This window comes from Lissotriton helveticus, chromosome 3_2 (assembly GCF_964261635.1).
Source record: "Lissotriton helveticus chromosome 3_2, aLisHel1.1, whole genome shotgun sequence".
NCBI classification, from domain to species: Eukaryota; Metazoa; Chordata; class Amphibia; order Caudata; family Salamandridae; genus Lissotriton; species Lissotriton helveticus.
Window position 1 is genome coordinate 173,034,821 of NC_136062.1, and position 18,431 is coordinate 173,053,251.

Below are 18,431 nucleotides of genomic sequence, written 5' to 3' on the forward strand. Positions count from 1 at the left end.
TTGGCTAGCCGTCGGAGTTGCTGTGTGTTGATGGAGGACTTGGCTAACCGATAGTTGTGTACCACATTTTTTGACCCCTTCCCTAGCTTGACTGCTCTGTTGTCTCTTTTTCTCCCCTCATTGCACTTTCTTACATCTACACCCTGCTGCTGGATGTCCTCCGCAACATGCGGAGCATATGAGCTGGAATTCGCACAAGGTCCCCCATGTGCATTCGCTGGAATCATATTTCCAGCAGATGGCTGCTGGCCCATTGGAGGGTGGGGGTTACATGTATTAAATGTTTTGGGCCCAATAAAATTACTTACCCTTCCCTTTGTAAAACAAACCCGAAAGGGCTGTTCGATCTTGCCTGCCCATGTTTTAACCTATATTGCCACCATCATTTTATGTATGATTCCGGACACATCCTCCTCATTCCATTCCATTTCTGGGTGCGTCTGTATTTTTAATCTAAAACCCTTGTTGTATTCTAACCACGCATACCCTGGGAATTGCCTCTGTGCCCTGTGGATGTTGACCTCGTACAGCCATAGGTCGACCACGCAGGAACTGCTCAACAATAATGCAGGCCATTATTCTAAATGCGTCTAGCCAGTTATCAAAATTCCTTTCCTTCCGCTCCCTTCTACTTTCCATTCTGTCCTCGTCTTTTTTGTCGCACACCGTCAGGTCCAGCCCATCTAACTGAATCTCTAACAGTGACAAAATGTCAGTAAAATCCTTTCTCCATATCCTCTCTTTACTGCTAAGGGATTAAGGCTCGCTAGCCCCGTGGCCCTTGTGGTCATTGATGCTGGACCTGGCGAAGGCCTAGTGTATGCGTCCGGGGGTAGTTGTAACAGGCAGTTGTAACTGGGTCGCTCGCTGTTATTGTGCCACCCCGTGCTGCCACAGGGGACCCTAAACCCCCTCGTGTCTCCTGCATGACTTGCCTATGCAAGCGCTCCTGGTACTCGCAGCACGGGTCTATCAAGTGCCAGTGTAGCCCGGATTACTACCCTTGAGTTTGGGGGCCTGCTGTCCCTAACTCATGTGCTCCCAACCCCTTAAGCAACAATGGTGCCAATGATTTTAAACATTCTTGCATTACTGTATCAATATGCTCACCCTTGATGCTGTGATGCTGGTGTCACTGCTAGCTCCTCCCGTCGACAGGATGGCTACAGGCAGCAGGTCCGTCCTCTGGCTTCTTTTTTTGGCCTGTCACCGAAGTGTTTTTGATGCTGCCCTCTGCCTCTTCCTGGGCGCTGGCATGCCGACGTCCTCAGGCGGCTGATTGCTTGTCCCTTTTCTTGCTTCTTGGGCCAAGTGTGACTGCAGCCAGCTGGTCCCGTGGACCTCAGATTTTGCCCGAATTTTCCATAGCAACTCCCCCAGCTCTCCTGGCTGCTCATTACTGCCCAGGCTCCCCATCCTGCGTGCCTTTGGTGGTCTGCTGGTCTTCCTCCTCGGCGGGGTGCTGCCGCCCTCCTTATGCACCAAAACTTTGAAAAGTTCAACTGGGTGTTGTCACCACTGTGTAACAACCCTCCACCACACCTTTAACAAGCCCCTTGTTCTTCTTTCTTGGCGGGAGCTGCAGCCTTTCCTTATGTACCAAAGTCCTTGTCACAATTATTGTTTCCTTAATTAACTTCAAGCCCCCAGGACAAGGCAGGGGCCCGTGCACACAGCCCTTACTTGGCTGCCTCATCACTTGCACACTGGGTGCTGCACCGTTGGGTCTGCCCCCAACCCAAAGCAGTCTGGAGGCAACCTACAGCTGCTCGCCAAATTCAACCAAAAGATTTTGAAATCGAGGCACAGGCTCCACACCCTTTTTCCCTGATAGCAAAAGATTACTGTGACCCCACTGCTAGGACTTGAACCCTTGAGCCAGAATCGCCCCACACCGCGCCGATCCAAAGCCTCCTTAGCAGATGGGCTGTATCGGTACTCTCGCCGGGTGCCCTGCACATGTTGGGCAGCTCCATCTCTCCGGTTCTGCCCCCCGCAGGGCCCTTGCCGCGCCGCCCATCTACAGGTAGCGCGAGCGGGAAATCTTAGTACTGTGTACCCTCTGGTTACAGCTCAACCCGGAATCCCTTCGCTGCCGGATTCGGGATTAGAACTCCAGTCCCCAGGGGTCTCTTAAAAATTAACCGCCTCCACTGCTAACTTGCTTTCAGCTCCCGGAAGTAGCCGGGTTGCCGCGGCCAAACGCAGCTCGATGTGCTCTGCAGGACGCAAGGGGGGCACGACCCTGAGTCGGCTGAGTGAACTGGATACTGCCGAGCCCGGCACCGCCAAGTCCGCAACGGTGCTCTTCCTGAGGGGGCCACCTGAGGGGACCTTGTCGGCCCCCACAGGTTCTGGACCTCAACACCGAGCAGCAGAGCAAAGGCGTCACCGTCCTTCAGCGCGCCAAAATTCTCAGCAGTAAACTCTCATAGTGGAGCTCCCCAGTGACGCGGTTCCGCGACAGAGCTCTGCCTTGCCAAGTTTACCAACCAGGTACTCAGGATTGCCTTCAAAATCCTTGGTGCACCGCTACCCCCGGTCCATGATGATAAGGAGCTGCACAGGGTGAGCGGCGACTTATCTTTGCCGCCTCAGCTGGCGTTGCCCCCCGCCCCCCTTCCAGTGGGGGGTTCATACCTTTAGATGGGGAGATGGATATGGCGTCTCTCTGGCGCTCTCGGGTGCGAAGGGCTACCCCTATTCTGCTTCTGGGTGCTTTGGGGCACCCAGAACCGGATCCTTCCAGTGGCTCGGCGTTCGTTATGGGGGCGGCCTCTTCAAGAACAGTAGAAAGCATAGTGTGAGAGGAAGGAGCTTTGGTCACACGCAGCAGCGATTTTGGAGGGGCTGGTGAGGAACATAGGGTGCAATCAGGTGTTAAAACAGATATATAGAACATGATGAACTCCATCCACTCCGGATCCCCATCTGACCCTTCCCCTCACCACATCTTCAACAAAGCCAGCACAACCATCGGGCCCCACCTCCGAAAAACAATCAACAGTTCCTTCGAGACAGCAACTTTCCCGGAAACCTGGAAGCACACCGAGATCAACGCCCTTCTGAAGAAGCCCAAGGACCTTAAGAACTTCCAGCCCATCTCCCTGCTCCCGTTCCCGGCAAAAGTGACAGAGAAGATTGTCATCAAACAGCTAACCCGCCACCTCGAAGACAACAACATCCTGGACCCCTCCCAATCCGGCTTTCGCAGCAACCACAGCACCGAGACCGCCCTCATCGCTGCCACCGACGACATCAGGATCCTGATGGATAAAGGAGAAACAGCCGCCCTCATCCTCCTGGACCTATCAGCAGCCTTTGACACTGTCTGCCACCACACCCTATCAGCACGCCTCTATGACGCCGGAATTCAAGAGAAGGCCCTGGCCTGGACCACATCCTTCCTATCTGGCAGAACCCAGAGCGTCCGCCTCCCACCCTTCCACTCGAAACCCTCCAAGATCATCTGCGGCGTCCCACAGGGATCCTCCCTCAGCCCGACGCTCTTCAATATCTACATGGTACCGCTCGCCCACGTCGCACGACAACATAACCTCAACATCATCTCCTACGCCAACGACAACCAGCTGATCATATCCCTCACCGAAGACCCCCACACCGCCAAAGCCAACCTTCACAGAGGTATGAAGGCCGTCGCCGAATGGATGAAGGACAGCAGACTGAAGCTGAACTTAGACAAGACGGAGGTCCTCATCCTCGGACCCACCCCATCAGCCTGGGACGACTCCTAGTGGCCCACATCTCTAGGCACAGCCCCGGAACCCACAGACCACGCACGCAACCTGGGGGTCATCCTCGACTCCACCCTCTCCATGACCAGGCAAGTCAACGCCATTGCCGCATCCTGCTTCAACACCCTCAGCTTGCTCCGCAGGATCTCCAAATGGATCCCTCCCGACACGAGAAAAACCGTCACCCAAGCCCTCATCACCAGCAGACTCGACTACGGGAACGCCCTCTACTCAGGAACAACTACCAAGCTCCTGAGACGACTTCAACGAATCCAGAACGCCTCGGCACGACTGATCCTCGACATCCCCCGTCACAGCCACATCACACCCCACCTGAGAGGCCTGCACTGGCTCCCCGTCAACAAGAGGATCACCTTCAAACTCCTCATCCATGCACACAAAGCCCTACACAACACCGGACACACATACCTCAACACCCGTCTCAGCTTCCACACCCCCACCCGAAACCCTCGCTCAGCCAACCTCGCCCTCGCCACAGTTCCTCGTATCCGGAATACCACCGCCGGCAGCAGATCCTATTCCACCTCGCCGCCAAGACCTGGAACACTCTCCCCACATGCCTACGACAGACTCAGGACCTGCTAGCCTTCAGGAAACTCCTCAAGACCTGGCTCTTCGATCAGTAGCGCCCCCCCTCCACCCCCAGCGCCTTCAGACCCTCACGGGTATGTAGTGCGCTTTATGATTGATTGATTGATTGATGTAAGTTTATATTATTTTACACGCATTGTCCTAAATTTTCATCTTTAAAATCATGTTTCATTTAACCTCGGAGTTCAATGGAGTAGCAGTGTTCGCAAGCGCTTGCATGTCAGAATAATCAACATTTTTCAGCTGTCCGTTGACATTTTTAAATGCCTGTCTTAGTGAGCTGGAATAAAAAAAAGGCCAAAAAATAAAAAAGCAGTACCCACAATCCACTGCACTGAAATAAAAAGTATACATTGGAGAAGATTTGACAAAATTAATCTTAAAAAGACCTTTGTAAATAAAGGTTAAGACGAACTTATAAGGGAGCACTTAAGATAATGAAACAGACAAGTACTGAGCAAAAAACTTACAGAAATGCTGAGAAAGCATATTTGGGCTGAGACTGCGGCAGGTATGAAATGCTAGTGAACAACGCCTGCAACACATAACCCATTATATAGATGGCAGGGGAAATGTAGCAGAGCAGTAAAAGTGAGTATTATTCAGGCTACGCCATCCTGAAGCAATAACACCCTGAAAAGAAATATGCTACAAGAGGTAAATGGAGGCATTAAATGGATGATGAGAGTACCTGTTACTTAGAGAGGCACGGTATTGCAAAACTACAAACTCCTATAGCTAACATAAAATAACAAATCATCATCACTAAAAAGTAAGTATGCTTTTTGAACTCTTGCATTAGTAATCAATGTTATGTCAAGCCCGTAGATAGCTTTTTTGGAAATATTTATGTGGTTAAAATAGGTCTTGAGGTAACGGTAATTCAGTTAGCCAACAGTGTCTTTTTGCGCCAAAAATTTCTGTCATGCGCATTAAAACGAAAAAAACTTTCTATGCTTCTTTTAAGTACACTTATCAACACACCTATCTACTGTTTTAGTAAAATTATGTGGTTCGTTTGAAAAAATGTAAATGTTTATGGCAAGCATAAGGCCACCATGTTTGGGCTGCAACGTATTTTCGTCATTATTTATATTTATTTTTGTGCGATATGCTTGCTATAAAGAATAAAAAATAATCATCTCACCAACTTATCCGACCAGACTAATTATTTCTGCCAATGCATATTACTTCTTTTTGAGTTTATTTAATGTCCAGATGAATTAGCAATTTCCTTTCTTACCTGTAACCATATTGTTCACTGGATAGCTCTGAAGAGGGCAATATGCTAATCTGCCTAAAACTGGTATTCTTGAAACTGAAGTTTGTTCTTTGCTGCAAAAGTAAACAGAAAGTAAAAATGAATGAGTCCAAATTCAACAGTTTTGTTGGATAAGAAAAAAAAAAAGTAACGTGCTAAAATTGCATGTATAAAGTTCTTCTTTGATGTCAAAAAGATATAGTGATCTTTTTTGTCACGGCTACTATTAGTCCCTAGATTCTTTCTCCTTATCAACACTAGACTGCGGTTATTACAAAATCAGTGACAATGGAGTTTTGCACGTAGGCAATGTGTGCGTGCGTACATACGTCATAAACAGAAGTTATATCCTTCCTTGGTACGATGGTGGTATCGGGCTCCCAGACATTCGTAAATACTATTGGGCCTCTCAGCTGGCTGCAGTGAATAACATAATATACGGGATACCTGGTGACCCTGGATACACAATGGATCGGGGTCAGTCGCCTGGTGGCTCCTTGGAGAGGGCTTTATACTCCAGGCCGAGTAGATTTCCACTGACGGGTCCCACTGCTCATGCGATGCGAGTCTGGCATATTGCTAACAAATGTTTGGGATGGGAGGGTAGATTTACGCTAGCCACCCCTTTACTGAATTCGGAGAAGTTGGGCAGTATGTGGAAGTCGAAGAGCTTTGATAAGTGTGACTTAATAGGTATTGTGAGGATTGGGGACGTTTGGGGGAAGGGCACGGTCCACACGTTTGAGTCCTTAGTGGCCCAGTACCAGTTGCATCAAAACGAATACTTTCGGTACCTACAGGTGAGGCACGCGTTGGTCACACATGTCCCTAAGGGAACGGTTCTTCCACAGGCTTCGCCCTTGGAGGACCGTGTATTAGATGGTCACATCCTGGAAAAAACGATCTCACTGATATATTGCAAGCTGGTGAATCATTCAGAGGATCCACTGCGAAAGATCAGGGCCCAGTGGTGTGAAGATGGATTAGAATTAGATGACGAGGACTGGACAGCGGCGGTGGCCTTCCCATAAGGAGGTAGCGATTCAGATGCGACTGAGGTTGGTTCAGTTGAAACTCCTGCATATAGCCTATATAACGGGACCGCGCCTGGTTCGCATGGGACGTTCTGATAGTGGTGCGTGCCAGAGGGGATGTGCGGAAGATGGTACCCTAATGCATATCTTGTGGCATTGTGAGCGAGTGCAGGAATTTTGGTCGACCATACATGTGGAGCTGAGCCAGGTGTTGGGCATTGAGATGAGGCCCGAGGTTCGGCGTTGTCTGTTGAATGTTTGGGAGCCGACTGATTTGAATGAGTCCCAGAAACAATGGGTGACATTGGCCAATATGGTTGCCAAACGTAACATTGCTCTGAGGCGCTAGTCAGACGCCCGGGGCTGCCAAGTGGGCGGAGGACCTGGACTGGTGTATGGCGCAGGAAAAATCGGTATATGTGGCCAGAGGTGCCCTCGTAAGTGGGGGAAGATCTGGGGAGCGTGGAACAGTTACAGGGGTGACATCTGAGCCCCCCCTGAGCCCAGTCCTGACGAAGATGTGCCCGAAACCAATGACCCCTGAGATTATACGGTGGGACATGTAATTCTGATTTTTCTTTCGTACCAATATACTGTAATGTCTGGGTTTCCCTGAGATTTTATTATTGGTTTTGTATGTGTGATTTATGTTTTAATAAAAATAATTTTAAAAGCTCTTGTTTCTTATGTGGGCAGATTCCACAGCTTTTCAAAATGTAAAAGGGCTGAGAATCAGGGGGCAGCATGCAGCAACATAGGCCCGAGCAAATGTTTGACACAATTCCTGCCCAAATTTATCACGGCTAGCTGAAAGAATCAAAAGCATATTGACAGAATGCGTATTTGGGGTAGCCCGCACAGATAATATTTCTCATGTCAGGGTCAATGCTAAATATTACCCACTTACTGTTGTCCTGAGCTGTAGTGGAGAGTTGCCTGGCAGCCCTCACTGCTTCATTTTTTCTAGCGGTCCTCAGAAGATTTGGGTCTGAATGAAGAGGCCAATTTAGGAAATACTAGCACCTCAAGAACCTAGTTCTCACACTGAGTGATGGTAGGACAGGGTGCTGCACTCTCTCTCCTCCACGAGCAGGTTTATTGTATCTGGGAGAGTGGATGTGATCCTTCCTAAGTAAATGGACCATGTCTATGAACCAAACTTGGTGACATCAAGATAGCATCATTTCCATGACCAAATATCCTGGTCTATCCCAGATCGTTTGCAGGTGTTAAACTGGAGACATAGAAGAGTGTGCTTACCCATCCCAATATCAGGACACCCGACAGGAACCTGGGACTACCATCCACACAGGAGGTAAACTGGATGCACATGAAATGTAGGTGGGTGGGAAGGGTATCTACAGCTAGGCAATCTTGTGCCTACAGATGGAACTATGTACTTCTTGATAGATCTCCCTCTGATGTCAATAGTAGAGACACTTGATGTACTTGCTCTTGTGTAGGCTATCCCTGATATGGGGGGAGGACCAACAGAAATGTGTGCTTCATTGGCAATTCTAACATTTCTACAGCCAGCCGACACAGCTGTTTCAGTAGATGTCCCTTTTCCCATCTAGAACAGTGCTCTGGTGTTGTTGTAAATCACCACCACACTAGAATTCACCCCTGGAAGGAAAGCTTTTGGTGGTACGTAGATTAACATCAGCTATGATGAACAAGTTGCTTTTCTTCCATAAAACTATTTTGGTGGATACTCTAACTGCAGATTACTCAACTTTTTAATCTCCACAGGCAATAGGCTAGATCTGGAAAATTGTGTGCAATAGCTCGTATGACCAGGCAGGTGGAGTCATCGGTCTCCATCGCAACTCTATTTCCCCCTCGGGACATATAATCTGGAGCCTCTTATAGACACCACTACTTTGCCCTGATGCCAGTTTATTCAATGATATTTTTAACCCCTCAGAATACCCAATCCGACAGCTCTCCTGCTAGCCGACAGAGATGCAGGGAGTAGTTGTCCCTGTTTCAATTTGGAAGAGTCTTCTGGTGTTGTCCAAGTATATCATCACCACACTAGAAACCAGTTCTGGAAAGAAGACTTTCGGTAGTACGTAAATTAATTTCAGCTGTAATGAACAAGTTACTTACCTTATACAACACTCTTTTTGATGTATACTCAAACTGCAGGGCAAGAATACAAAAAAAATTGTTTCTATTGTGTCTAGTTAGTACACTCTGTTCTGATCTGATAAACACAATACAATGAACATACTGTATAAAAAGTTTGTATTTAGTATTTTTAGACATTCATTAGTTCAACTCGATATCATCAATAAATTAATTGATTACATATGTTCATTGATTCTGCATTATTTATTATATTATATAATTTCATCAACATATGACATTTATTTAACATGAATTATAAAAAACAAAGAAAATATGTACAAAGAAAAATGTTCAACCCCCATCTTGAACGCATTCATACCGACAAACATACATATCATACACTCCTTACATACCACATATGTACTTAAAATACATAACAAAATAATTCTTTTTTACAACATTAGTGAATTCATTGTGAATTAAAACTTTAACTAATGGAAATATATTGAATTTAATAACAAATATATTTCTGAAGTTTAAATTAAAAAATAAATTTCCAACTAAACAAAGAATGTTTTTAATGTGCATTATTTATTAATGGTGATTAATGTAATTCTTTTTAATAAAATGTACTGGTAGATTATTTTTAAAACTGAATAATAAATATAAACTGTGTTTTATATATTTTGTAGCATTAATTTATATGTCTTTATATTTTTAAATAATATTGAATTTAATTCAACATTATTTCTTATGGGTTTTATTTTAAGCCCCTACCTCCACATTTTTAATGAGAGTGTTGCAGTACCAGTGGTTGGCCTTTACTACTGCCTTTCTCTTTTCTTTAGTAGTACCGTACACTTGGTGTTTGTGAATTCCTAAAAATAGTCAACTTTTTCAAACAAGTAAACTAACTCAAAAGTGTAAATTACCTTTTTGAATTAGGCCCATAGTTTCCACTTAAAAATGTGGGTCCAGCCTTACCCCATCCACGTAGTAAGTTGCAGTTATTCCCGACGAAATTGGCCCGAATAGTGGGCCAGGCACGCTACTGGTCAGACAGCCTACTCGGGTGAAGTCTTGGTCGATGTCATTAAGCTATAGAATGCCTAAACTCCACCTCACCCAGACTAGAAAGGGCATCACTAAGATGAAGTTAGGGATACACAGGGATAAACAGGCGCAATCATCCCTTTGCCCGCAAGCCACACTGGCTGCCATCCTCTTTCGGGCTGACAGAGAGAGCAGCAACCTGCCCCGCCGAGTAAGCGATGAACACAAACCCACTCAGTTGCTTGTAATGCGCCCACCAAGATAGCTACCAACCAAACTGTGATCCCCGAGGTAGATGCAGACAAAACGGCACCACACTCAAGGTGGCCTAAAGAGAGGAACAAGTGCAGCCAGCCGCTTTCGTAGCACAAGGATGTAGGGCAGGTGACAAGAGATGAAAGATGCAGCTCGAACAACCAAGTCACCGCTGTATGTGTCAAGTCAAGCCACGAGAGCTCAAGCTGTTTTATTATGCTACTGTTATCGTTGCTATTAAATAATTAGCAAAAATAAAAAGGTCCCAGAGAACCTACCAAGTTTCCTCCTTAGGTTACAGCTCTTTAAGAAGACCCTTGCTAAGTACAGCATGGTTTCAGACAGGCTTATTCTGTCACTGTTTGGTCTTCAGTGTCAGCGGAAACATTCAAAACAGAAAATTACTGCTTTAAAACTGTTGACTGTGTAATGTATATATATATATATATATATATATATATATATGTATATATATATATATATATATATATATATATATAATTCGGAATTCACAAACATATATATATATATATATATATATATGTAAATCTATACTACTATTGTAAAGGAAGAACTTTGAACCTTTGAGGCGGGTAAACTCTGGAACCACAGCGCCAATCCACACACCCGATACATCTTTGTAATTGTCAGGGTGTGCAGATAGACATAGGCTATATAAAGTTAAAAAAATTAAGTTATTTAAAAAATTTACGAGAAAAAAAAAAGTAGTCCCATGGAAGTAGCGCTGACCGCGACGTGCGTGCTGACATCAGGAGCACGGGGAGGAGCGGCGTCCAGGAGCGCGAGTAGGAGCGGCGGCCATGAGCGCGGGGAGGAGCGGCGGACAGGAGCGGTAAGGAGCTGCGGACAGGCTGGGAGGAACGGAGAGGAGCGGCGAAGAGCGGCGGACCGGTGAACTCAGGAGCGCGGGGAGGTGCGGCTGATGAGGTAAGGCTCCGGGGGACCCACGGACAATGTCGGGGTGGGCGGGGGCCCTGAAGCCAAGGTCGGGACGGGCTGCTACTCCGGTGGACCCACGGACAATGTCGGGGCGGGCGGGGGCCGGGGCGGGCGGGGGCCCTGAAGCCTGATTGCTATCGGCGGACCGGTGAACTCAGGAGCGCGGGGAGGTGCAGCGGATGAGGTAAGGCTCCGGGGGACCCACGGACAATGTCGGAGCGGGCGGGGGCCCTGAAGCCAAGGTCGGGGCGGGCTGCTATCCCGGGGTCCCACGGACAATGTCAGGGCGGGCGGGGGCCCTGAAGCCTGATTGCTCCCGGACAAGGTCGGGACGGGCTGCTAGTATATATATATATATATATATATATATATATATATATATATATATATATATATATATATATATATATATATATTGTGTGTGTCTCGTGTCAGTTTGATTTAAGTTGTGAAAAGAATATTTATTTATTGCCACAATCAAACATGAATTAAATAACAACACTTGAATAACTGAAAACAATAACAATGACCTCTGGTGTAGAATGGAAGAGGAAATGATGCATCTCTACAGTCTAAACTCTGCACAATATGAAGTATTGGACTCAAATCTAGGCTTTCCCACTTGACCAAATCATTTCATAATATGGCTCATCAATATACGTCACTGGGTATCTTTTTCCTTAACCATCCAGGTACAGAGCACGTTGAAGTGCTTCAGTGTAGGATCTGCGCTCTGTAAAAACCTGCCTTATACACAGTTAATATAAAATAATCTTTTACATTTAGTACTAGCATATTTATATAAATAAATAAAGAACACTACAAACTGACTTTTTGGGTAACTCGTAGGCACAGGGGTGTTTTTTGTCATATTTTTAAAATATTACTTCCGATGTATGTCACTCAATTCAGTTATATAAATGCGGGCACCGGACACTTCGAAATGTTGAACTACATTGGGCCAGATTCACAAAAGTAATCTGAGACAAAATCCTAACTTTACAACTTTCGGTATTCACAAAGGGCATTTAGGAGTAGTAAGGTTAGGAATCCTAACATTTTAGAAGTAATAAAATTAGGATTCCTAACTTTACTACTCCTATATGCCCTTTGTGAATACCGAAAGTCGTAAAGTTAGGATTTTGTCTGATTACTTTTGTGAATTGGGCCCACTGTTTTCATTTTAGAGTCTTTATATTGTATGAAGACATTTGTTGCCAAATTTACTGCTTCTGATGCCCCGGCTTGAGCTTTGGCTCTTAGAAGCAAGCTGACTCCTGCATCGACTCTCCCAAAATCTGACTATGTCCCCTGCAGAAAACGCCCTGGATTAGCATGCCATGCAGGTTGTTGCTGATACTCTGTAGCAAGACACTCTTACAGCCCAGGGTTAAGAAAAAACAGGGGTGTGGAATTTAATAAAGTATCTACTTGTCCATGGAGCATGTTGCTTCATAAATCTACTTGTCCTGTAACAAAATCCACTTGTCCCTTTGGTGCCATGTAGTGCGGCAACAAATTATGGCAGCAATCTCATTATATAAGAGCTCTGATATAGCCTCTATTATTATGCCAGGGCTCATACCATAGTAGTGTATGAACACTTGCAATCCCTTATATTGCCACGTTTCCGCAGATCTTCATACGGGGGCTGAAAGTAATGAAAGGCAATAGTTCCAGGGTTAGAATGCCCTTTTAAGTCTGTGCAAACCTACTAACTTGCATGTTTTAAGGGTTTTCAACAACTTTTCTCTAATTTTTTTCCCATACTGACAAATGTTGGAAATGTACTCCTGACAATAGCAGATGTTGGGAAAAAAGTGGTTGGAGGGAAAGTGAACTTGCAAACACTCAGATTTTAGCATGAGCAAATCTACACATACATATTTGCTCATGCTAAAATGCAGTTCACACATGTTTTTTAGGAGTACTTTTTCTTATCTTACTTCTGTAAATTCTTGGGAATTCACGAAAGCCGTATAGCTGCACTTAATGCAATGGCATATACCATGGGTTACTTTTGAGACTTTCTTTAATAATTGGTCCTCATTTTTTAAAACATTTTTTATATTGATTTTCATATAGTCTCATACACTTCACAGATGAGGCATCGAAAAAGAAGGACAATGTAAGAAGAAAAAAAGAAAAACAAAACATTACTATTAGATAACTTGTCGCCATAATTTACACACACAGATGGTAGACTCCAGTTCTGGCAGTACAATGGAAAGTTTTGTATAGCGGATGCTTTGATACAGAACGTTATTTACCCAGTCACAGTTTCAGGGGTATCAGGCTGTACCATATTGCATAAGTAGCCCAATAGGGGTTCCCATATATCATTCGGTCGGGAGGTCACCGGTAGTTCCTCCGCGTATAGTACTAAATTTTCCTTGCAGTACATCAAATCATCTAGCCATAGTTCAACTGTAGGATTCCGCTTGCTCGCCGTTTAGCAATAAGCATTGCCACTCTTGCCAGCCTACCCCCAGGACCTTTCAGGAAAGGGAATAGCCCCAATAGACACACTTACGGTGAGCAAACCAATGCAACCCCAATGATTTTGGACAGTTTAGCAATCACCTCAATCCAATATTCCGTCACCAGCTTACAGGCCTGGGTCAGGTGCACCAGAGGCTCCACACCGTGTCCAAGTGTCTGTTGCACTGAGACCATACTTAAAAATCCTGTGGGGTGTATGGTAGACCTGATGAAGGTATTTGAAATGTATAATACGCAAATTCCCATTAGAGGTGAAGGCGCTAGTCAGATTACAACAATATTCCCATTCCTTCCGGGACAGCTGCGGGTCTAAATACACATAGTGACAATGAGTACATTGACTAACGTTTATTGTACACATGCCTGTCTTTCTTCCTTCATATTACAGAAGTTACGGATTTGAAGCATTTAGGTATATTTTGTGGATTTATGGTTATTAGGCACTATATTTAACGGTGTAATCACTCTCTTTCACTTTTTTTTACCGTGAATTGACATTGGGATTGTTTTATTGATCACAAGTTGTAGTCTCCACTGTGCACTATTTAATGTAGAGCACAAACACCCGATCTATTCAAATAACGACTTTTCACAATTGAGTGCACCTATGGCAATAAGGTTGCACTTGCAATATATTAAGGCACTTGGAAACTTTTATTAATTAATCTCTCCATCATCTTCGGGTTATAGTCATCCTCGTTTCTAGAGGCATTTACTTGTATGGAAATTGGGATCTATCCACCTTGTGATGAGCATGTGCGTTTCATGACATTGAACATGTTATTTTCATTGCCTTTGAGAGGTCATGTCACATTAAATACATAGGCACTTTGTATGTTTACATTTATACAGCCTTGAGGAAGTCGTGGGAATTCACCCCCAAAAAGCGACGAAACACGTGTTGGCTGTGGTTGTTGACAACTAAATGACAAGAACTTGGAAATAAAACGAAGAAGAAAAAAGAACCGGATGGAGTTGTTTATAATTTATTTTGCATGATGATGAATTCTTCTCAATCATAATAGGGAAACATGTTTGAAAATTTGACGTGTGCAGGGGAGCGAAGTATAGGGTCTAAATATTTGTTCCATTTTGACAGGCTCTCATCCTCGGGGAGGGCCATATCCTCCTTAGCAGCTCGGTACAATTTAGTGACAAGCTTGTGACGGGTGGGGCTGGTAAGGAGAGTGTACAATGCCAGGTTCGCCAGGGTTCCGCAGGGAACACTGGCAAGTGGGCCTGTGATGCCTTTTTTTAGTCTGTGAAGTGAGAATGTAAACAGAAGGGTTTTATGCTGGATATAGTCAACGTCCGCGTGGGACAAAAAAGTGCTGTTAGGGTATAGGTCCTGCATTTTATCAATGCCCGCCTGGGTCAATATACGCATGGCTCCCACCTCATGAGTCACTGAGATGTCCGCATAGTAAGCAATAGGAAGCAGTGGAGAGTACAACAACAGTTTCCCAGCCGGACATACTGCGATCGTGGAGTTGATGGTGTTGATTTCATCCCGGGGTGTGCGGTGACGTCTATGTGTTAACATAGAGCTCAGCAGGATGGGATGTGTGTCCCAATGTTCTACTGCCACATGCGGAATAAAACCGTGAGATGCGAACCAAAAATTTGCATATTGCGCATGTGCACACAGGTATTACGGCTAGATGTCAGGCACACTGAATCCCCCATGTTTATAGTCAAGGATGAGAATTCGCCAGCCAATCCGAGCCTGCCTACCACCCCAGACCAGGCGAAGAAGCAGAAAACGCACTGTTTTAAAAAAATGTTGGGAGAGAGGGATCGGTATGGTATTAAAAAGATATAAAAATTTAGGTAACGCCACCATCTTAATAAGAGCAATACGATCTGCAAGAGAGAGTGGAAGACAAACCCACCTGTCGATTTGCTGCTCCGAAAATTGTGGCAGTGGTGCCATAATTCTCCCGGATAACTATGTCGGGATCACGGTGGACCCAATATTTAACCGACTGCTTCGCCCACACAAGTGGGAATTCAGGCTCATCTGGGTATGTGCATGCCGTCAGGTGCATCACTACCGACTTGGACCAGTTAATATGTGACCCAGAGAACCGAGCAAAACTAATATACTCCCGCAGAACAGGCGCTAGATGAGAGCGGGGTTCCAGAATGAAAAACAACATATCATCTGCATATAACGAGATGATGAGTGGATGATGATGTAAGTTGAGAGCCGCATATTTGTGACATTGCCGGATAAGACAGGCCAGCGGTTCTAGAGTTAGGGCACATAACAGCGGGGAGAGGGGGCACTTCTGACTGGTGCCTCTAGTGATGGAGAACAGTTCCGAAGTATGACCACCCACTCTGACCCGTGCCATGGGGCCTGCATACAGTAGTTTTACCCAGATAATAAAGAAGGGGAGAAGCCTATCCGCTGGAGTACAATGAATAGATAAGCCCCATTCGATTGAATTGAACGCCTTGGCAGCATCGAGCATGACAGCTGCCGCCGGGAAATCAGGAGAGAGTGTGTGGAACAGAGCAAACAGTGTACGAAGATTATGGGATGTGGACCGTGTAGGTATGAAGCCAGACTGGTCCGGTAGCACCAGATTCTGCATAAGTGGCTGGAGGCGGGTGGCTAATATCTTCACTAGAATTTTCACATCTGTGTTAATGAGTGATAGTGGTCTATATGAGTCACAATAATCAGAAGGTTTATCCGTTTTCAATAAGGTGATGATCAGCGCCTCACAGAGAGTTGGGCGGAGTATGCCCGAGTCATAGGCCTCCGCGTACATTTGTAACAAAAAGGGGGTAAGCTTCTCGGCCTAGGCCTTATAGACCTCAGAGGGAAATCCCTTCGGGCCAGGCACTCTTTTGTTAGGGAGGGAGGCTATGGCCATCCGAATATCCTCCACTGTGATATGCTGCCCCATAGACGTGCCTCTGGCTCTCCCACAGCCATGCGATGGCCACCTGTGATAAGTAGGCATCCAATTCTGCAGTGTCTGTCCCGCCTTGTGAGGTGTACAGTGTTGCGTATGTCGGCTGAAACGGCTCTGTTATGTCTGTGACACTATAGTGATCGTGCCCTGCACCGTCCGTGATCTTCGTGATTATGGCTTGGCTCATGCAATGTTTAATCTTTGTGGCTAACTGCTGTCCCGGTCTCCCACCCTCCCCATAGGAGCGAGCTACATGACGTTTAGAGATATAGCGTAGCTCTTTTTCCGCTAGTTTTGTATGTTTGAGTATGGCTTCTTTGATGGACACTAGGGTCGACTCACTGGGTGCACGCTCGTAGTCTTACTCTAGGTTGGTCAGCGTAGTCTCCACCCTAGTTATCTGGCCCTGTAAGTCCTTCAAAATGCCAGCTGATGTACCTATGCAGGTGCCCCGAAGGGTAGCCTTGAATCCCTCCCAAAGGACTTCTCCGCTATCTACAGATCCTATTGTGTTCAAAATATTGGATAATGGCCTCATTAATAGTCTCTAAGTAGAGGGGATCCAGCAGTGCCTCGGTTTGGAAGCGCCAAGTGAAGGATCAAGGGATCATCTGGGGAATACAAGGAGTGAGTCGAACGGGACAATGATCAGCGAGAGTGCGTGGCAGGCTCTCTACCTCAATCACCCAGCCCGCCACCCCCACACTCACCAACCAATAATCGATGAGAGACCAGCTGCCATGCACTGTGGAAATATGTGTATCCTCAAGTGTCTCTACATGTCTGTGTCGCCATATATCCAGTAAGCCAAGTTCCACCATCCCCGCATTTATCACATCTCCTGGTGAATGCCCCACTCTACCACTGGATTTATCTTTGGCGGGGTCCAGGTGCGTATTAAGATCTCCCCCCTCCCAGAGGATGACTGATCCTGGCCAATCTCGCAGCACCGCAAGAAGACTCTTGTATAGACCGGGGTCATCTATATTGGGTCCATAACAGTTTGCAATGGTGACCAATTTGCCTGCCAGCATCCCGATCCGCAGAGTCAGTGTGAGTTTGGTGGACCGTAAACGGAACTCCCTTCTTTACCAGTGTTAGTACTCCCCGGCTATAGGAGGAATAGGAGGTGGCCAGGCGGTAAGTGGCCCAGAGAATCCCAACCAGTGGATCAGTATGCCTATTCTATGCGTTCCAAATGAGCTATCACCTGTTGAATTTGTTTGTGGGAGTTGAGCCCCCGCACATTCTATGTGACACAAGAAATTGTTATACCATTACTGTGCATGCCAGAAAAAAAGTATACTGAAGGCAGAGTCTACCCTACACTCATCCTGTGAACAAACTTTGTGAGCAGTATTCAGCATAATAGTAAATTGTACAGCCACATAAACCATCCCCAAACCCCCCTCCCCCTCACTCCCCACCCACTTCAGAAACCTCAACATGCTAAAGCTATCCCTAACTCCCAGCAACAAATCCCAAGTACAGCACCAAGGGAGTATCTGAGTAAGGAGAACACCCATAGAGGGGGGCGCAGGAGCACAAACTCCCTCCTGTTGATAATAGGAGGTGGCCAAGCTAACATGTTACTCCTTCCCCAGCCTCCATATCCATACCCATATATTTTATACCAACCTAGTGGGGCGACCCCCCCAACATTTTTGATAAAGATGGTGCACTTAGTGAGAAAAAAACGGGCTATTGTAATCAAACAAACATTAAGTACACCCTATACACATGCCATATCTTAGAACACCCCCCGTCCGTCCCAACTCCACATTAGGTAGTACACAGCAAAATAAAAAGAAGAACCAGACGCATTATCCTGCACAAACATTTATGAAACTAAGTCGGCCCTGTCCATATGCCATGTCACCAGATCCAGCAGCTTCGTCTCCCTCTCTGTGCCTGGGGGACCAGTTGCGACGGGATACAGATTTAGCGAAATCCAAAGCCGATTTCGGGCAGGTGAAAAATTTGAATTTTCCATTGTACT

The 18,431-nt window shown here is 45.9% G+C and overlaps 1 protein-coding gene across 2 annotated transcripts in view; it reads right to left on the reverse strand.

Moving 5' to 3' along the window:
- Nucleotides 1-18,431, reverse strand: part of TERB2 (telomere repeat binding bouquet formation protein 2) — a 446,275-nt gene that overhangs the window by 107,159 nt on the left and 320,685 nt on the right. The window contains exons 6-7 of one of the 2 annotated variants that reach the window (XM_078684968.1): nucleotides 8,775-8,807; nucleotides 5,611-5,702 (exon numbers count right to left, since the gene is read on the reverse strand). In XM_078684968.1, the coding sequence (XP_078541094.1) occupies nucleotides 5,611-5,702; nucleotides 8,775-8,807 (125 nt within the window). The remainder of the gene's footprint in view (nucleotides 1-5,610; nucleotides 5,703-8,774; nucleotides 8,808-18,431) is intronic. The other variant, XM_078684969.1, reaches the window with a different exon arrangement.